Source organism: Schistocerca gregaria, chromosome 11 (genome assembly GCF_023897955.1).
Source record: "Schistocerca gregaria isolate iqSchGreg1 chromosome 11, iqSchGreg1.2, whole genome shotgun sequence".
In the NCBI taxonomy this organism is placed as follows: Eukaryota; Metazoa; Arthropoda; class Insecta; order Orthoptera; family Acrididae; genus Schistocerca; species Schistocerca gregaria.
Genome location: NC_064930.1, coordinates 111,204,210 through 111,225,792, shown reverse-complemented (window position 1 = coordinate 111,225,792; position 21,583 = coordinate 111,204,210). Strand labels below are relative to the sequence as shown.

The following is a 21,583-nucleotide window of genomic DNA, read 5'->3' as shown; positions in this document are numbered from 1 at the left end:
AAGGCCAAGTGGCTCATACACCAAGAAAATAAATCAGGAGCTGAACTTGGGTTCAGCCTAACACAGCTGTAGCCAAAGCTTGAGCTTCAAAGTATTTAAGATTGTTCTTCCACTTCCTTTAGTGTTAAGCTCCCTATTACAGAAACATCTTGCAGCTGCTGCACCATAATCTATACCTCTTACTGTATCATAGTCCCTGGTCCATGTGTTGTAATGACTTTATAATATGGTTTTCTGCATTTTCTTTTATGGATGTCCAAAAAATGTCAGACAGTAGGTAAATAGTAGGATAATGAAATAATCCAATAGGAAGTCTGCAAAACAAATTTTCCCATAAAAGCTGTTCATGCATTTCATAGGCATAAAATACTTCCACCTGCATTGATCTGACACTTGTGTACTCGAAGCTTAAATTGTAATCTGAAACATTGCAGTTAAATGTGGAGAATCGGAGTTCAGATGCCGTTCCGGAGCCTGTATACCGGGCACGTGGGAATGTGACGGGGAAGTGAATTGCCCAGACTCGACAGATGAACATGACAATTGCAGTAAGTAGAAAGAGTATATTACGTTAAAGCTTTCTATTCTTGCTGAGGAGGCTCTAATTCCACAAAAACATTAAATTACCAAAAATGTCCTATGGTGCCTGCTTACATTACTAAGCATATGTTAAGACAAATCAGTAACTTAGCAAAGGTGCAGTTATTACTCATTATGCTTTACAAATAGCATGTAAGTTACCTGTCCTGCAGCCATTGTAATCACTTAAAGGATGAAAGGGAGTGTTTATCTTCCTGTTCTCAAGTGATCTGTTACTGTGGGGCAAGTGCAAAGTCTGATTCTGAAATAAACTCGGAATATCTTTTCCTGATAACTATATTGCTAGTGTCCACTTAGTACTATTTACTTGTGGAAACTGCTAGACATCTTCAGGTGGTTGCTGTGGGTGAATGGCATCTGTCACTAGACACAGTGCAGTTGTCTCCTTATAGATGTACTATCTAGAAGTCAAGGGTGTGAAAGGGAGTCAATTCCAGATGAGATTTTGGTATCTTGCATGGAGCCACCAACTATGTAAAATTGTGACCTTAAGCATATACGTAATAGCACCAGTGTTGCTACTGGGATCTGTCTGGGAGTAGAACCAAAATATGGAGCATTTTGAGTCTTTTACTTCAGTGCTGTGGAGCTGTATTCAAAAATTCCTATGCTTGCTTTCAGATTTAGTAGCAGCAGGTGCAGGCTGTATTTTTGAATGCGTAAATCTCTCCAGGTATTTGCTGTAAGTCCCAGAAAATTTAAATTTTGTACAATCTCTTGTACAGCCTCCAGAGACAGAAGTATGGAAACTTTCCATATCTTAAGAGAACCTGTCAATTTCCTCAGGTTTGCACATGGCTGAACACATTTAACTGAGGATTGGGGATATTTTGATAGTGGTGTCATTTTTACCATTTTATTTCCTCACTTGGTCAGTATGACTATAATATGGGGTCTCTGTAAGGTGGGTGCAGTGTGACCTGGCAGCAACCACCTCAAAATTGTGTAGTTTAATCAAGGAAATATTAAGATTTATACAACAGGATGTGGCAGGGAGTGGGACCCCAAAATTGATTTAATTGACTTATATTGTTGTAGAGACCTCAAATCTGCGGCATTACAAACATTACATTGTATAAATGTTGCACAAATAATTACAAAAACAAGAAAAATATTAAATATAAATATTACACAAATAATTATGGTACCTTCACACAAAAACAAAACAAACTTCTGGTACATATAGATATTGCATAGTAAATTTAGCCAATTACAGACTTAATCATACATAGAAGCATATAAAAACTGATCAGTGTAGTCGTGCTATATTCTTTGCCCCCCTTAAAAATTCATCAGTTTCATAAATGCTGAGCTAAAGAAAACTTTGACTTGAGCTTTTGTGGTACAAGAAAAGTCTCGTAGTATCTCGCACATTCCAATCTATCCACAGATAATATTTAAACCTGATATGACGGTGACTAAATTATTTACATTTGCAGCGACAGCTACCTGTGGTCCCGATGACTTCTCCTGCAGTAATGGACACTGCTTGGACAAGCAGCTGGTGTGTAACCTGGTAGACGACTGCGGCGACGACTCGGATGAGAGTGATTGTCAGCAGTCGGGTGCGATAAATGGAAGTGTCACCTGCAGTGAGGCAGAGTTCAGTTGCTGGTCTCGGCAGGGGCTGTGTGTTCCTCTGGGGCAGAGGTGAGTGAGGGATGTCAGGAGATGTAATAGCATGGTATTCACCTAATTGGACACACAAGAAACCACATCCAGGCTGACACACTGGTCTTTGCATTTAATCTTGCTGGTAGATTCTATCTGGGGTCAGTGTGCATTTTTGGGTCCTAGGAATGGTCTGCTAATAAATGGCTACCTGGGCAGACTAAAATTTAAATACTTATTACAGATAATGGTAAATGTCACTGGTTCACAGAAGCAATGGCTGTAGTGTAAACTCCGTGCGTGGCCCTCCTAACAAGCAAGGAATCGGTTTGTGTCCACCTAAAGTTTTCTATTGTCAAACATTCATTTGTTCAGTGCATTTCAATTAATTTCTCACCGTTTCCTTCTGCTGTAGGTGTGATGGCAAGGCAGACTGTCCAAAGGCAGAAGACGAGCGGGACTGTGCATGTGCTGCAGATGAGTTTGAATGTAAGAATGGAAAGTGCATCTCGACCAGCTGGCTGTGTGACCAGAGGGACGACTGTGGGGATGCCTCAGATGAGGATCCCAGCAGGTGCATCAGTCTGCATACGGGTGAGTGTCTCTACAGTATAGCATCTGTCTCAACTAATGGCTTACATATTGACTGGTGCTAGGAAATCTAAATGGATGTGACACTAAACATTTAATGTACTGAAATCAGGAATTTTAGTAAAACCTCATAAATGTTTGGTAAGCTCATGTTCGAACAGTTAAATGATCCTTTTTCTAGGAGGAGGAGGAGGGAGGGAGAGAAAGGGAGGGAGGGAGAGAAAGGGAGAGATATAACATAAAATTAGACAATTTGTTATGAATGGTGGTTAGCTCTAAATGTGGAAAAATGGAAGCTGAAGATAGGTAGAAAAACAAACCTGTAATGATCAGATACAGCCTTAGTGTCCTGCTTGACATGGTCTCATCATTTAAATATCTAGGTTTAATGTTGAAAAAAGATAAATGGGACAATCGTATGAGGACTGTAGTAAAAGTGAATGGTTGACTTAAATTACTTGGAAGAATGTAGGAAAGTGTGGCTCATCTGTAAAAGAAATCATAGGGCACTGGTGTGATTTATTCTCATGTACTAATAGTGCTTACCATCTGCACCAGATTGGATTAAAGGAAGACATTAAAGCAATTCAGTGGTGGGCTGCTACATTTCAAACATGTTAAGTTTGAACATGTGACAGATGCTACAGGAACTATCTGGATGGACGGCAACATGCTTTACCAGGAGGACTACTCAGGAAATTTAGAGGCCCAGCATTTGAAGTGACTGATGAATAACCCTAATGCTGTCAACATACATTGTATGCAAGGACCACAAGGGTAAAAGAAATTAAGGCTCATATGGAGGCGTACATTTTTCCCTTGCTCTGAGTGGAACAGCAACAGGAACCACTAGTAGTGCTCTGCCATGCACTGTACGGTGGCTTGTGGAGTATGTGTGTAGATGCAGCTGAAGGCCAGTATTTGTATTGGGCCTCTTTAAGTCCATGGGCTTGGGTGCAATGTTAACTTCGTTGTAAGTGTGGACACAAATGGATTAACACAAATGTTCTGTCTTCATTTTGTAAAACAGTGTTTTGTCCACATCCAGAAAATGAGTCAAAAACTGAATTTTTGTGCTTCAGGAAGTATCCAATTTTTGTCTATTGGATGAGTCTGTTTTTGTGGAAGACTTAAACTTACTACTTAGTTCCTGAATATTCATCTTAGATAAAGTCCTGTGTGAACAAATTGGGGATGGCTTCAAAACTGAATTTAAAACTTTATCCAATTAGGCAGCTAGGAATAATTACTGCTTCTTATCTTAGTTGTTGACACTAGTGATTACATTAAATCACCAATGATAAATGTGGTAGTTAACATCTGGAATTATTAAGCATCTTAGAAAATTATGCTCTTCCTTGACCAAGTGTACTTAAATTTGTATTTTTTTCATCAGGGGAAGAAGAAAAAGCTGTGTGCAAAGGATTTGAATGTGATGCTGGTAAATGTTTAGAGTTGGAACAGCTTTGTGATGGCAACAGAGACTGTGAAGATGGCAGTGATGAAGGTGGCAAATGTGGTGCGTATTATTTGTAACTGACATAAAAAAATGTAGTCTTTTCAGGGTTGATTGCAAATCTGAAAACTTTTGGAAATGATGCAATATCTAACTTCAGTGTTTGATATATTTAATTTGCATTGAAAAAACTGAATTTAATACTGTTATTAACTGCAGGAGAAGCGATATAAGTTTTTGCTTAAATATTTTCTCATTTTGCTAGTTTTAAAGGGTTGATTGTAGTTTATACTGGCCGTATGATTGTCATAAACATAAAATTGAAAGTACATAAGTATAGTGTTTCAGTGAACTTAGGCCTTCAGATAGTCTGAGAGGTAATGATGACCTTGGGGTTACCAGCCACCACTGACCTAATTGTTATCCCAGTTGAGAAAAGCTAGTGATGCTGTACAACATTTACTCTGATACAATTGCAGATATTATGAAAGAACATACGTTCCATGACTGTACTGGTAGTTAAGATGGTGTCAAAAGTGTCATATTTGCAGAGCTATGGGGCTGTACCAGTCAGGGTTTCAAATCCTTTAAAACTTCCTGGAGAATTTTAAAATTCTTGAGAAGTGTGCATAAATTCAGCTGTGCTAACTGGAATGGCATAAACTACCTTAAAGGTCTGGTGATTTTGGAGGCCCCACTAGATCCTCCTTATCCATTGTCTTAAAAGTCTCACCATAGCAACAAATTTTGCATGTACTCAATGCATGTACCAGATTTTGTCATTCAAGTAAGGAAACAACTTAAACAATCCTGTAAGATGCCACAGAAACCAAAGGTAATTCTAAACATAGGCCATTTATTGGCCTGTACATGTTAACAAATAAACTAGTACCTCAAACACATTCTGTGAGAAATAAGTGATACTCTTGTATAGCTTCTGGGTTGAAGTGTAGATAACTCTCAACAGTTCAGTATTCGCTCTACTGTGAATGACAGCTATGTCAAGTGTTTCTTACTGCTTGTTTCATCCACTGGCAGAATGTTACCGACTAGTCTGCCTCACTAAAATGAACTTAGACAGAACAGGTAAATGGCATTGAGGTGCCGTGTCCTCAAAACACTGTAGTTAATTCCAGGAATTGGTGTGGTACGTGTTGTTCTTGAGACATCTGAAGTGCTAGGCTTTCCAGCACCACATCTTAGAGAACAGCTGTAGTTTATGCAGACCTACCCACTCGTGCAAAGCTGTCATATGTTGTGGCCTTGTAAACATTATCAGGCTGCCTTCGGGTAGAGTAAACTTCTCAGTATGTGTGTGCAGCATCCTGTGCATACGTGAAATGCATATCCACATACTCACTTCTGTGATGTTAAGCATCACCACAAACACCCTCACAGCAAACAGTTGATGTGGATGACAGTCTGACTGGGTACTGTACTGTCATATTTGTTTGTCTCAAATGTAAATAGACCACACTGGACTGGCATACGGTGTTTACGCTGGATATCAGTGATGGCTGGTATCTGGTGTTATCCTGCAAATGAGTAGCTTATGGATCTATGTTTACTGAGAACTGTTGCTTGTAATAATTTAAACTGTCTACATCTAAAATATTAGAATATGTCCTTTATGTACTAAACTAAATAAGCTTGGTAAGTTATATGGAAGCTACTGCTGCTGTTTTTTGGGTATTCTTAATGTTCCAAAAATTGATCTGAAAAACTTACGGTTCATTGTTTGCTTTATGTACTTAAATTACTGCCTATAGTAGGTTAATTTTGCGAGATCATGGCATGCAGTTCTCTCTAAATTAGTAACACTGGTCTGTAGCAAACATGTTTAGCTGATAAAACTTAGTCTATTTGCTTGATATTTATGTGGCAGCATCAGCCTTCTAAAAAGGGAAATTTATTCCTACATTTTCGGTAACAACCTACTGTAGCAATGTATCAGAATTGGAGGAAACAGTGTTAGCTCTGAGTTGTACTCGAACAAAATGGATGTGGGTGCCAGAGATACGTTATCTGGATTCCCACGTGGTCTCACATTCTAAACTTTCATTAAATTTATTATACTGCTGTCAGCTTACTTGAAGTATACTGTGGTGTTATTTTGTCTCTTCACTCGTACTGCCCCCCTATCGATAAGTTGCCTTTTGTACGGTCGTAACAAACTGTTTGGGGCAACTAAAGTTAAATTTGTTGCAGGCAAGGCGTGTGTGGGGCACCCCTGCGACGGGGAGTGTCAGGCGACCCCGGCAGGCCCACACTGCTACTGCGGGGCCGGCTACGAGCTCGGGCAGGACGGAAAGAGCTGCCACGACGTGGACGAGTGTCGGGTGCGGCCCCCGGTCTGCTCGCAGGTCTGCGCCAACAACCCGGGTGGCTTCTCTTGCAGCTGTGTCGGTGGCTTCGTGCTCCGCATCGATAGGACGTCCTGCAAGGCGACAGGTGTGCTAGCTGATTTCTACGTGTCACAGGTCCAAGAGTTAATGATCATTTAAGGCAGGAAACTTGCAGGTCCACATATATACATTTGGAGGTGTTTTACATTAGATGTGTTAAATAAATTTTCATTGTGGTATTAAATTTTAATTTCAAGCCTTAAAATTAGTTTCCAGTAGAATTATTAAGTCAATTCTAAAATTGGCAAGTGTGCCATGCATACTTCTGGTATGCACAGCAATATTAAGTACTCTGAAAAATACCTCTGTCCATGGTGCAGTAGCCTCTTCCGAAGATGAGGCTGGCTGATGGTATGTGTGCTGCAGGGCCTGCCATGGAGTACATGTTGGTGACGGGAGGAGGCCAGATCAGGAAGGTGTCGCAGTCTCTGGCCAGTGTGGATGTAGTGCACAAGCACCACTTCCTGAGGGTCACAGGTCTGGACGTCGATGCCAGGGAGTACACCGTCTGCTGGAGCACTCGTGAGTGTTCCCCCAATATGTTTCCCAGTTGTTGAAATTTTGTCGATACAATGGCAATTTGAAGCATCAAATCATTGGTGTGATGACCATACACATAGACTACCACCTCCAATAAGAGCTGATTTAATTACAAATTTGCTAACTCGAATTTCTCAAATGTTCAGAGCAAAGAAAGTGATAATTAACTCGGAAGGGGCTGGTTTGAATCTTGTTGGTATTTGCCTAGGATGGGTGGAGAGGTGTTAGCTTAAACTTAAACCCCAGATCTTTTGCCAGTGTCATGATCACATTAGACCTGCATAGTTTCAGAGCATCAAAGCACTTGTGGTAGTCAGTCAGCTGATGACTTTCCCCATGCATTTAGCTATTGCCATAACAGCCACTTGCCACTTACAATTTTCATTATTGTACTATGTACTTTAATTCCTGTTGACAGAGTATAAATAAATATGTAGCACTAAAAGCTTAGGCCACAAACATTAAGGTGATTGAGCAGCCTATTAAATATTAGGGCTCTTTTGGGTAAAGTCTCCAGTTGGAAGAGAACTTCTGCAATAAACAGATATTTGTCTTGTACCTGATACAGGGCCCTCCCAGTTACTTTCTGGGGAAGATGTACTGGTCCCCGGCACAAGTCTTCCTGGCGGATTAGTGTTGGGATCTAGGTTGTCAGCCAGCCAGCCTATGGATGATTTTTGAGGTAGTTTTCCATCTGCCTCGACAAATGTGGGCTGGTTCCCCTTATTACACCTCAGTTTAACAATGTTGGTGATTGTTTGCACAGCAGTCTCCCTGTATACATACACCATAATTACTCTACCATACAAACATTTGGAGTTAGTTGTCAGGTGTGACACATTCCTGGGGGCTGAACTGAACAATAACAGAGTTTGGTGTGGGGCAGCAGTTGGGTGAGGGGCTTGCTGTAGCCTGTGGTGGGGTTATGAACCACTGACTCTAGAGATGAAGCCTGTCATTTCTAGGTCCCCAGTTCAATACAATAAAATACCTGGTATGTAAGAACACAACCTGTCTTTGTTGGATAGATCAGTGGTGCTTCGTCCTATCTGGAACAATGGGTTGGAATTGGCAATGGTTTAAGTGTGCATATATATAAACCATTCATAGAAATCCTGCTCCTGTCATTAAGCCAATGGGGATTTAGCTTGCAGCTGGTCATAACCTACTCCCTTTAGTCTTCTTCAAATTCCATTTCATTGCATCTGCACCAGTAGCTTTGTTGAGCTTGCCACTTCCTTACAAAGAAGTCTTGCTTAGTTTCACCTAAGTTCATTGTTCATCTTGCTTTATTTCATTATGGAAGATCCCACTGTGTCCTGGTATCAGTAAATTTAATATTACTGCTTGCTATTTAGAACTGCTTCTTTATTAATATAATTCATGACCCTTGTTTCATTTGACTTCTTAATGCACTTCAGTATGAGTGCAGAATTAGTATTACCACACTGCTCCTTGTGAAGAATATAGTGTTTATCACTGCTTCCCCAACTGTGATAACTTCTACATAACAGTGTCAGTTGGGGACTGTGAGAATGAATGTTGTGCTAGACAGGTTTTGCCCTCTGTCTTCTGGTCATACTATAGAAACAGGCCACCACAGTAAACTCTCACCAACTAATCATGCACACTCAACATATATGCTTAACAAACAGCTAATGCTTGGCAACAAGAGCTATTGCCTGCCAACAGGAGAAAAGCCTTAATTAGACAGGTGAGCAACCCTTTTGTATCTCAAAGTTCAAAAATGAGAACACACCTAATATTATTGCTGGCAATATTATTGCTGGCAATATTATTGCTGGCAATATTATTGCTGGCAATATTATTGCTGGCAATATTATTGCTGGCAATATTATTGCTGGCAATATTATTGCTGGCAATATTATTGCTGGCAATATTATTGCTGGCAATATTATTGCTGGCAATATTATTGCTGGCAATATTATTGCTGGCAATATTATTGCTGGCAATATTATTGCTGGCAATATTATTGCTGGCAATATTATACCACTGTTACAGCACAGGCTATGCAGTGAAGCAGTATCCCTTATCTTCCACTTGTGAATAGAATGCAAAAGCAGTTGAGATACCCTTCTGTTGGCTAAAGTTCTGTGAGTTGCTGCAGCAACTAGTAGGTTTCATGACTATTTTTGGATGATGGCCTGTTTCACCATTAAATCACCACATGGTGGAAATTGTTAGACATGTCTCAAGTCTCCCAGCACAAACGCCTTATGGAAATGCTACACAAATTTTGAAGCAAATTGTCAAACTCTTATTTGGAAGCTTACTACCACATCCAATAAGCCAACTTGGTGAGAATTGCACACTCAAACTTTAGAACTTTTAAGTCTAGTTCATGTAAATCTGTCTGCCTTACATAGTCTCTGTATCCACAGCTATTAAGTTTAATTTCTGTAGCTGGGCAGGCTGGTTGCCATTATCTCTCACCACAAAGCATGGAATACTGTAATTTCAACTTCTGAGCAGTGTCACTCAATAGGTCTCTGTGCAGAACTGACTGTTCATGCTCTGTTCAGTACGTAGCAAAAATTTGTAGTTACTTTTAACTGCTTGTGAGAGAAATCTTATTTTTGGGGACTCACATCTTAGCGAGCCATGTTCACAAATGACTGTCAACAGGCAATATGCTCTATTAGTATTTTTCATATTATATGGAATTAACTTGTATGCATTCTCTTGCTTAATGTGGCTTTGAAGCTGGAGTCGGCTCCTGCTAATTTCAAGTTCCAGTTAGCTTTGAGACACCAGCATCCCTCCAAACTCTTCTGCATCCTACATCAAAACTGACCCTTTAAACACAATTTCTGCAAATAGAACTCCTTTAAGGAGTTGAATCTGACATTGTCATGTTGGAACTCTTAAAATCTTAAATTTTAGTGACTGATTTCTCAAGGGTGCAGGAAAAACCTGCAAGCTATATGTAACTGTTAAGAAATATAAAATTCGGTGTGTAATCTGTGTTGTTCAAAACGACTTCCTAGACAACATTAAAATTTGAAATAAATAGAAGAAAATTAAATGTTTGCCCTGGTTCTGGGACTGAGACAAATAGTTTTGTGGTTATAAATGTCATAAAGTTAAATATGTGGGCTGGCTGCTGAATCTGCTAGCAAGAAAATGAGTCATCTGGAACTCTTATTTTGCAGGACCTTAAATGCTATAGCCTGAAATAAAGCTGGAATACTTCTAAATTCTGATACTGTGAAGTATTTCTTCATTAAACACCAATCTATTCAACCTGCTTTATGCACTAAATTTCTCTCAAATTTAGTCTTACCACCACTATTTAGATAAATATATTTGACAATGGGGATTTCATTTTGACTTTGAGTTACCTGCATGTAACTGGAAGACCATTTCTTTGATAATGTGCTGATAAATTAAATGTCATGATTATCTATTTCTTAAGATTGAGTGTAACTTGCCATTTTCCCCTCTGCTGGTATTAAAACTCACAACTTAGGTTTATTCACACTGACTGTTTATACTCCAGAAACATTTAATGCTTTAAAAATACTGATTCTTTGTAAAGCAGTATTTTTGCTTTGCTATTTTGCATAGCATGTAGTTTTTGCGAGATGGTACAATAATGGTTCCCTCCTTAACATATCAAATTGTGGTCTGAACTTGCTGTGATGTTTAAAGGAGCTGACGGAGTAGATATTATAAAAAAACACCAATTTCTTCCCACATTTTTTGCAGCTACATTTTCCTCCAATAAATTGAGTTGTTAGTTGAGAAAAGCATTTGTATATACATAATAGTTCAGAATGTGAAAACTTGAGAACATATAAATTTTGTCAAAAGTTCTTCTGAGTCACTTCTTAATTTTCAACAAATTACATTTACTGTTACAAATTTTTGTAGCCAGTATTTCATTACTCATGTGCTTACATTACTTCACTACTGATATACATAGATTTAAATCGGTGTTAAAGAGCAGTCACTTTTTAATTTGCAGGGGAAACGGCGACAATTTACTGCCAGTCACTGAAGACCCACAACAGGACCTACGTGGAGGGGGTAGGTAACCCGACGGAGGTGGCAGTAGACTGGATCACAAAGAACATCTACTACGTGAATGATGTGCCAGCTGGGCAAAGTGACATACAGGTGGGTGCAAACGGGTGTAGAACTGATGCTCAATGTAGTTAAAACCACTTTTCAGTTGATTAATTGCCTACAGCTCCCACTATTAAGCTGACGTAGTGTCGCATTGAAGCATTGCTTCATTTGCAGTTCGTAGGTAGTGAAGTGGGTGTGGGTAATTCTGTAGCATATCTAGCAGCTCGTTTAACTCCTTCCTGTTGCAGTGATTTCCACTGCGACTGCAGGTGATGGCCAGTTGTGACTCTGCAGCACTGTGTGAAAAGAGCTAGATGACAAGTAGTTTCAGTAATGACATAGAAGTGGTTGCTGAGTACGGTTTTCTCTTCCACAGGTGTGCCACCTGACAGAGAAGCTGTGTGCTGTTGTGGTGCCAGCTATAAGTGGCAGTAGGATTGGCAACATTGCAGTTGATCCACTTGCTGGGTGAGTATGAGAAGAATCAGTAAGTGTGCTCTCAGGTCTCTCAATTTGTGTAAAATCAAGAAATGAAAGATTAAGAATTTCACACTGGTAACAATTGTCATATTTTCCTGTTAGTTCATTTTCCTGTAGCTACTTTTCCTAACTTCAGGTGAATAGTTGGAGAATTAAGCTTAATTTATAGATGATGACTAACACTGATATACATGGTCTGTCTAATCTTCAGTGATCATTATTTTTTACCCTAATTAGATGCTGTTAAGACCCACCCAAATGCAAGAAGGCTTTTTGCCCATTTATTGGAGTAAAGTCTCTACCCAGAGACTGCATGTGTGTGCATCTGCCATATGGTAGTAGCATCCTACCCTTTCCATAATGTCTGCATTTAATCCTGGATATTCCATTTTCATTCGGATTCCAAAGCGTGTGATTTAGTGAAGGATTTTGAGGGTTTTCAGGAGATTTTTGTCAATATCTTCTTGGGAAAGAGGTTCCCTTTAACAAATCTATTCAATAGACACCGCAGCAAGAGCCTTTGCATTGGTGTGATGAAGACCCTTTGACTTGTTCTTAAATTCAGGTAGTTTCTCTCATGAAGTTGACTGTGAACCTCAATGTAGTAATATTGATGGTTTGACATTCCAGAACCAGTGAACATAAAATTCCACAAATATCAAAGTTATTGCTTTGAATGTAAATTGCTGATTAGAGCTTTCTTTGATCTTAGTTAAGACTAGTACTTCATTGCTGGATCAAAATGGAAAAAGCAGATCAGTCACTTGTTAAGTCTTTCCAAGAAATTATGAGCATTTTGCACAATGTTAAGTGTCAGTACACATTCTAACAAGTTCCTTTTTGTTAGATGATATGAATTTTTGGCACAAGTTTTGTGCACATGCTTTACTCATGGTAAATTCAGTTGCTACAGTTTCAGCAATTGAATCTGCTACTGATGGTCAGATAAAATAGGATTACCTACTTTGATGTTGAAGGGGATACTGAACATGAGTCATGCTAAACACCTTCTCAGCCATTTTTTGAAACCCTTCAACCACTCAATCATGTAAAGGATAGTCTTTGGCATAAACTTCTTTAAGTAATAGTTTTCAGTAGAAATTTTTCCAAGTTTCATATGGAACTTAATGACAATTAATTTCTCTGGTATTACATTTCTCTGGCAAAAGAAAACAGCTTTTATACAGAAGTCAGAAAGATTGGTATAGCCACCAGATAAAATTTCCCTGGAAAGGCATTAAGCTTCAGCTCGATTGTTTCTCTTCAGCACATGTACTGACAGCCACATCTTGTGTAGATTATATCCTTCCTGGATGGGCACTGTGGTAGATTCTTCTGTGTCTTTTTTCGTTGTCTGTTGATGTATTATGCTCGCAGTAAAGGTCGTAACGTGATAAAATTCTCTGATAGTTCTGTTAAAAGAATTACTGTTTGTTGCGCGTATGAAAAGTCTTGGAGATTGCAGGATATTTTAGCAACTATTCATACAAGAGATTGCCAGTTAGTGGTGCTGTCCACGTCTTCCCGTACATGTCACATTAAATCTGAAACAATTCTGCTATTTCAATACTTCCAAAAATAATAGTAAAGGTCATGACACTCACCTTTGTTCTCATGAAATAAGTTTCTCTTGTTCAATTCTCCACATATCAAAAGAAGTGAACAGAAAACTCCGTTTACCCTTGGTCACAAGTAAACCACAGAAAGTAAATCAGTCAATGATATAATTCATAGTCTCTAAGATAATCTTTGCCATTTGACTTTCTCTGTCAATTTAGTAGATTACTGGGTGCTGTAGTGTAATAGATATGTATCATTAGGACACTTATTGCTAAACAACTGTCTGTCTGCAGACATGGGTAACTTTGTCGGTAGTTTATTTTTGGCACTTCATTTATAGATAAATCTGCCAGTAGACAAACCTTGACTCTTTATCTAGCTGCTCCCAGAGTCGTTTCTAATCAGGGTGCAGTTAGTAATATCCATACAATCATAATAAGCAATAATTCCAATGTTTTACATTTACACTTACATATTTTGTTTGGGCACAATATTAGGCAGGTACTACTTTTGTCACCCTTCTGATTAATCTTGTCATGTCAGAATGCTCGGTATTACATCCCATGCTACAATGAACAGTCCTCACTGTATCATGTTGCCAGTGCAGTTGATGCAAATGTGGATTATAGCTTGCCCATTCTAAGCCTTTATAAGACACTTGTCAGAAATGTCAAGAAACATCATTTGTCGCTAATCTGTAATGTTTAGCTGAGGGTCAACCCGTGACACTAAAAACTACCTCGGTAGGTAAAGACTCGTAGCCCAGTCTCTGCCTGGACTCAGTGGGCTCAAAACTTGAACTTAAACTCTTATCCTTAGTGCTAGTGGTCTGTCGGTAAATTTTGCCCACTGTTGACCAGTGCAGGGTAAAAATATTTCATTGGATAAGGTATTGTGAGCCCCTTACAGATGCCACAACAGAGGTACTCAATGTTCCTGTGTTGACTGTTCCAGATATCTGTTTTGGACCGAAATGAGCGCTTTAGTAGAAAAAGGAGAGGCCGGCAGCATCAGGAGGGCAGACCTTGCCGGAGGCAGCAGGACGGTTCTGGTGCAGTCGGGTCTGGGGTCGCTGAGTGGCCTGGCGTTAGACACAGTTCGGCGCACAGTCTACTGGGCGGATGCCTCCTTCCAGGTCGTCGAGTCAGCAACGTACGACGGCGAAGAGAGGACGGCCGAGTTCACGTCGGAGGTGAGGTTCCGACTAGTTTCTCCAGGCACCGGGCACCTCTAAAAGTAGTGCAAAGTGTTAAGCACATTGGGAACTGGTAGCAACAAGCCAGTACAGCTCGATAGTATTATACTGAGAGTTCCGCGTTACCCAGGTTGATGTGGACTAGTGTAAACAGTTAATCAAAACAGAAAATTCAAAATAACTTTCTTCTAGAACCTGCTAGTTAATATTTTTTCCTTTTTTACACAACCTTTTACATGGTAAATTTCAAAGCCCACTACGTAACTTAAGTGTTACTTGTTGGAAACCAAAAATGTATTCACAATATACACCTAAAGTACACCGTATTTTGCATCATTGCTTTAGACTCGATTGTGGGGAAATAATTGTCAAAAATTCAGTGTTTATCTTGGTGCTAGATTTTTGCTGTTCCAGCAAAAAAGAACACTGTGTGTGTGTGTGTGTGTGTGTGTGTGTGTGTGTGTGTGTGTGTGTGTGTGTGTGTGTGTGTGTGTGTGTGTGTGTGTGTGTGTACGTACACACAAACATTTTATTGTAAGGCTATAGGAATGTAAAGCTTACCTTTCTATACTTTTTTAGTAAAGAGATTCCAGCATTTTCTTTCTTTATTGTTGGCTGAAGGGAGAATTAAATTACTGTTTAATGTGACGGAGCTTGTGCTGTTTCCCATCCCAGTTATAAACTGACACTTCAGCTCTAATTTGAAACACAACATACAAGCACTATGCATTAAGACATGCCACGCACAGTTATCGTTCAAATGACATTTGCACAGAATTCTTGCTTCTTGGATACTATTAAACTTAATTGACACTAATTGCTCAAAGCAAATAACCACATTGTCAGGATTGGGCCTGATAAGCTGGTTGCCAAAGAACTCATCCTAGTAGATTGTGTACAATTACACACAATTGCCATTACGTGGCAGGTGAGAGATCGGAGAAGTTTCATTTAAATGACAATATGAAAGTGTTCATTCAATAGTCATCATAGACACAAATGCTATTCCCAAAAACCTCTGTAGCCACATGGCTAGCTGCTGCCTAGGACACAGGACCCAGTTTCTGCTCCTGGTACCTTTGAGATGCAAATGTCTGCAACAAGGTCACTCAGCCTTCATGCCAGATAAGCTGTTCAAATACTGCGGCAGCAGTAACATAGTTGATTTGTCTGACAGTGTGTGGAGGTATTACCACGCTAATTACATATCCTGGTCATAGATGCTTTCTTGTACTACCTTATAGCCAGTAGTTGCAGAACAGGCTTAAGGCCTGATCCCTGAGTGGTGATACGGTTAAAGTACTTAAAACACACTTCAGTTATGTGAAATCTTAAATTTTCTCATTCCATTACTGAAGCATATGTGTACTTGGCTTTTTCAACCCTTCTGTATTTCCCAGGTAAAGAGACCCAAAAGACTTGTGCTGTTTGAGGACAAGCTGTACTGGTTGCCAGAGCATTCGGGCTTTCTGATGCAATGCAAGTTATTCACAAAGGGACAGAGGTGTCGGAGCATCCACATAAATGTCTACGACGGAGACTACCTGACCATCATGCAAGAGTCACGCCAGAGAGCTGGTGAGTACTGTGGTGTATACATGTAGATATCTGGGACAAGACCTTAAAAATATGGAAGAAGTGGATGTATCTCAATGATGCAAATTGCTAACATGTTTACTGCATAAACAAGTCATACTGTTTGATGCTATTAATAGGGGAAGGTCATGTTGCTACTCAACACATTGAGAAGGTAGTCAGACAGGTACGGTGGAAAAATAGTTGGAGATATCTGCATCCTGTGAGTAGCAATTATTTTGAAAGTACTTTAATTCCTGACTTGCTGTTTGATTCTGTGCAATACTATGTGCTTGTGCCAGATAAATCTAGCAAAGTGAACTACAAAGCAAGCTTTGTATCCTCAGACATAGGTTTGGTTTACATTATGTTAGTAGATAAATATCAGCTACCCCAAAATTTTACTTAAAAGGCTTTCACCCTATATTCACTGGCAGTGTTTGTAATTCCACTTCAGTGCCTTTGAGGTCAAAGTACTGACTTCAACAAAAGTGTGCAGCAACAGTGCTTGCTAAGGTAACATCTCGTATAATTTTCACCTTTTCTTATTACTCAGAACACACTCCCTAATGTCACAGGTTTAGAACCTGACAGGTGGGGAGCCATAGTCATGCTCTTCAATTCTTAGTGGTTCATTAAACACCGAACTCAGTGCAGCTAAAAAATTTGTTAGGAAGAAAGTCAGTGTAGATACTTTGTCAGTACTACTGTGTCCATATTTGGAACACTTTACCATTGCAGTGTGGACTTCCCCTTACACACTTCTCACAGACAGCCCAACACTTAAGGCATGCAGCACTTTTATTGTATAAAGTAGTAAGAGGCGAAGAGGCAGATTGTAGCTGCTGTGGCCATGACCAATGCTGCCTCATATGCTGCTGAGTTGAAGGTTGTACTGCTGCCACGATTGTCACGTGGCCTGTGACCCTTCAAAAAAGTGGTATATTCAGCACATCTGTATTGGATTCTCACATAAAAGTGCTTTTTCACGGCCTTCACAATCTGGGGGTAAGATGAATCACTGCAACGTGTGATGAGTATAGGAGTCATGATGGGTACTAGTAACAAATTTGATTCCTCAACTTGTGTAACTTTGCAGCCCTGGCTTTGTAAGACTGATTTGGGTGTTTCTGAAAACAGTAAAGTTTCTACACTCATCATGATGACGTGCATTGTCAGTGGCATGTTAAGAGAAGCTGCCACTTATCAAATATACAGGACAGATCTTGCAAAAGTGCAGGTTGGCACAACTAATGAATGTGCAGTGAAAACTAAGAAAGCAAGCCCTGCACAGGTATCACCAACACAAACCTTACATCAAGGAAACACATCTATAGGACTTACTACTTCACAGAGCAACACATAAGATAAAATGTACAGGTTCCGCATAGCACTGAACATTGCTTGGCCTTTTCTGTAACCTGTATTACTGTTGTCCAGTCAATCATTTGTGAGCACTCAATACTGTTTTAGTGGTTCACCAAAGTGCACCAGGGGGCCAAACCATTGCACTTCTAAGTGGCCTGTGAACTGTATGGATGTGTGTGTTCTGAATTTAAGTGTCATGGACGAAGAAACATCTTCGGTAATGTGTCCAAGATGGGCTGTGAAATTTACAGCCATAAAATTTCTGTATATAACATGCTACTGTATCTGGGATATAGAACATACCGTATATTCCAGTGAAAGAGTTTGTAACAGGTTGCTGGTAGATATTAGGAGGAACTGAAGATTCAGAAAAGTCTTGCTGACACCTGGTTTATTGTAATACTTAAGACTTGCACTTAACACTAGGTTACATTCTGTAACTGCAGTGTTCATGTGAAGATGATGGTGTAACTTAGACAACAGTTACCTCTAACCCAATACTGTTTAGAGGATGTCAAATTACACATTTCAGCTATCTAGTTTCCAAACTTCTTTGACTACCTATTTCAGCAATTTACTACAGTGAATCAACTGAAATTGATAGCCGAATAAAATAAGTTTGGAAACCGGATGGCTGAAAGGTGTTTGACCTCATGTATTGAACAGTAGTCTTGCAACCACATCTGAAAAAATGGACAGACTGTTCGGAGTGTTAGACAGCAACTCGTCAATAAGTGGCAGCAGTGGCTTCTTGAAAGTAGCTGTTCTGTCTCCTGATACTCGAGCAAATATAAATTTTAAAAGCAGTTTTCATTGTTTGACCAGGTTAGTACTAATTGCATCTTGGCCACAACAGAAATATTTGAGTCGTGATAGGAAATACAGCTGTTCCTCCTTATGTTCCATATTTTAAGAAACATGAAAGGAACAATAGCTTTCCTCTAATTTTGTAAATGTTGTGTTCTTGTTTCATGTGTTCACCATCCTTGGATCTATAGCACAAAAAGTACAGGGTGACAAACTATATGAAAAATGTAAAGTGCAAATAATGGTGTGTGCAAACATTCAACATGTAAACATCACTGCAGATATTTGGATTTTGGTTAACAGGTTAAATAGGTCTACCAACATAGATGGTGATGTGGTGAAGTCATTCTGCATGACCCACTGAAGTCAGAACATCGATGCTGTTGATGACCTCTTGAATAGCTGTATTGAGCTCAGCAATGGTTTTGGTGTTAAACCTGTCTTTAGCATAGTCCTGCAAAACAAGTCACATGTGTTTAGATCCAGAGTATCAAGGCCCATGCCAATGTCATCTTGGTTCCCCCCCCCCCCCCCCCCCCCACTCCCTTTACCAAGCCAGAATGGTGTCCCCAAGTGCTCCTCCAGGACATCACTTGTGAACCACATCTTGTTGGAATCAGGGTCACTTTGGATAATGGGACGAAATCGTCCCAAACCTTAAGGTACCTTTAAATAGCCACAGTGCTATCAAGGAATATTGCACCAATTATTCTGTGACTTGGCATTGCACACCACACCCATTCAGGATGAAGAAATTAGTCAATGAAATGCAGGCCATGGGGCTTAATGACTAATACATATGAATTTTGTATGGGAAGAGATGCGGGTCTTAAACAATTTCTTAGTGTCTCCTGATTCCCACCTGTTGTAAAGCTCGCCTGATTTCCTTGGGTTGATTAACACAAAATGTCCTCTTGTGTCTTCACAGGCATTTTAACCCTTTCTTCGAATGACCGACATAGCCAACACTGCAGTCATGAACACTCCCTGTTCTCTAACTTGTGAATCAAATTCTTGATACCATATTTGGACCGGTTCTCTTCGGCTTGAACTCGGTTGCAAACTTCCTTAGAGCTGTAGTTTGGCTGTTATTGCTCACATGGTAGGTCTTAAAGTTCTATACACCAGGCATGCCATACCGTGACTTTTCACGTGCAAATGGCTGACGACACTTGCACGGGTGCATACTAATTCCCATCGTGCCCTGCGGCCAAATAGACAGTTTGAATGTCTGACACAAACTGTTCAGAAGTTACAAAGATTTTATTTTGTAATGTGCCAATACAACTATAGAAATGCTAACAGCCATTGTGACTTGCAGGTGTAAACCCCTGTGAGCATCACCGCTGCTCCCACATGTGCGCAATAACTCCTCGAGGGGCCAAGTGCTTATGTGCCGACGGGCAGATCGTAGGTGAAAACATCCGCTGCAAGAATGAGGTAAGGTTTCTGCAGTAGGCTCTCTCGAAACGCAGTAGTGTCAAGCAATTGGGAATGATGTGTTTGACAGCACATTGGCAATAACTACAGTGCTGAAAGAATACATCAGACAGACCTGCTAGTCCACTATGTAGGCTGATTCATATTGACAGTACTAGATACAAGCAAAACACAACCATTGCTGGTTCTAGTGTGTTGTCTGCCGTAGGATATATACCAGATTCCCTTCACTTCTCGGGAAAAATTTGTTACTTTCAGCTCTTGATATTGCCTGGCACTACTGCAAATATTCAGCTTCTAAATATTTACTATCCTGCTGGTGCCTTGTCTCTTCAGAAATTTATTAGCTGAAATGGACCATCACTGAGAACTTCAAATGCTTGCAGGGTGCAAAGGTCTCGGAGCCACGATTCGTCCTCCCAGGAATTGTGGATGGTTTGAAAACCGCTACAGTGGCTGACCAGCCGAGCAGTGTGTCTGAGGGGACAAACACCACCTCTGTGGTGATAGCGCTTGTGATTGTGCTGGTGGTGGTGTGCCTGGCAGCTGTTGTTTACTACATATACAGGAGGCAGCTGGTCACATTCAGGGACTTGGACCTCAGGTATGTAAAATCTTGGTAACTTAAGTGTGTGTGTGTGTGTGTGTGTGTGTGTGTGTGTGTGTGTGTGTGTGTGTGTGTGTGTGTGTGTCAGATTTGCAAGATAATTTTAAGTAGTCTGCACATGACCTGCATTTCCTGAATCCTGCCTGGTACAAATTTCTAGTGAGCATTTCTTTTCTATTTCGTATGGATAGAAATTTCTTCTGTTGACCTCATCCTAAACATGTATAAAAGCAGTTGTAAACTGAGAGGACTTTAAACTTCACTTAAAGGTAAATTTTTCATTTAAAACTTCAGTTGGTTAAGGAAAATTTTCTGGTTGATATACATCACTAATTCTTTTTCAGGATACGCTTCCAGAAATCTGGATTTACTGCTAGCAGGCTGCCTAAATCTTCAAAAAGTGTCAGAGCTTCTGGTTCTGCTGAACAAGAGTTCGTTAATCTAGTAGAGGAAGAATTCATCTCTAATGGTGCAGGTCAAGAGTGAATGTGTCATATTGCTATTTCAAAGTTAGTTGAAAAAATGTACATTTGTTTAACATGATCTCTCATTGTTTTGGTTTTTTGCTTTGTTAAAACCCTACAGACCTCTGTAAATGAGTATTCGTGAAAATAATGTAACAAAAGCAAAATAAAGTTTGCAATAAACAAGTGATAAAGATCTGAATTTATTTTCAATAAATACTTCCTTCCCAGTACTAAGACACGATTGATACATACTTCTGAGCTTTTATTTTTTGGAAGAATAAAATGTGAAAATTTGTAACTGTCTGCTATAACACTGCATGAAATTCATAAATTGTCAAAATACTTGTGGTAAAATCTGGAAATTTTTTGGTTACTTTGAAATTGTTGTTGTAAAACCTATCCTAAATGTTCTAAAAATTTCATAACACATTAGTTGCTCAATGTATTCAAAGAATTCAGAGTAGGCTATACTTGTTAGTACAAAATATAAAGTTTTTTAGGTAGACTTAGCTTTCTTCTAAAGGTCAAAAAATGAACACTTTAAATATTTAAAGTTGACAGCTAACTCTAAAAAAATGTAATGAAAAACTGGTATTTCTGAATCAAAATAATTCACAACATAAGTGAGTGGGAAAACATTTCATAATTTTGTTCAAAGCATTTTATAACAGATCAAAAATATTTATACCCATTTTTCTTTTTATATTATTCACAAATCATAATGGTTTTGTCATAATTTTACTTTTCATGAATTAAAATTTTATCTGCTTCTCAATGAACTTGTATAGC

The 21,583-nt window shown here is 39.4% G+C and overlaps 1 protein-coding gene across 1 annotated transcript in view; it reads left to right on the top strand.

The window, feature by feature from the left end:
- LOC126295310 (vitellogenin receptor-like) overlaps positions 1-20,993 on the top strand; it is a 120,969-nt gene extending 99,976 nt beyond the window's left edge. The window contains exons 24-36 of the mRNA XM_049987756.1: positions 435-548; positions 2,040-2,250; positions 2,627-2,805; positions 4,199-4,321; positions 6,467-6,709; positions 7,030-7,185; positions 11,192-11,343; positions 11,672-11,763; positions 14,290-14,527; positions 15,931-16,108; positions 19,602-19,720; positions 20,107-20,324; positions 20,672-20,993. Of these exons, the coding sequence (XP_049843713.1) occupies positions 435-548; positions 2,040-2,250; positions 2,627-2,805; positions 4,199-4,321; positions 6,467-6,709; positions 7,030-7,185; positions 11,192-11,343; positions 11,672-11,763; positions 14,290-14,527; positions 15,931-16,108; positions 19,602-19,720; positions 20,107-20,324; positions 20,672-20,813 (2,165 nt within the window). The 3' untranslated portion in view covers positions 20,814-20,993. The remainder of the gene's footprint in view (positions 1-434; positions 549-2,039; positions 2,251-2,626; positions 2,806-4,198; positions 4,322-6,466; positions 6,710-7,029; positions 7,186-11,191; positions 11,344-11,671; positions 11,764-14,289; positions 14,528-15,930; positions 16,109-19,601; positions 19,721-20,106; positions 20,325-20,671) is intronic.
- Positions 20,994-21,583: the final 590 nt, after the last annotated feature.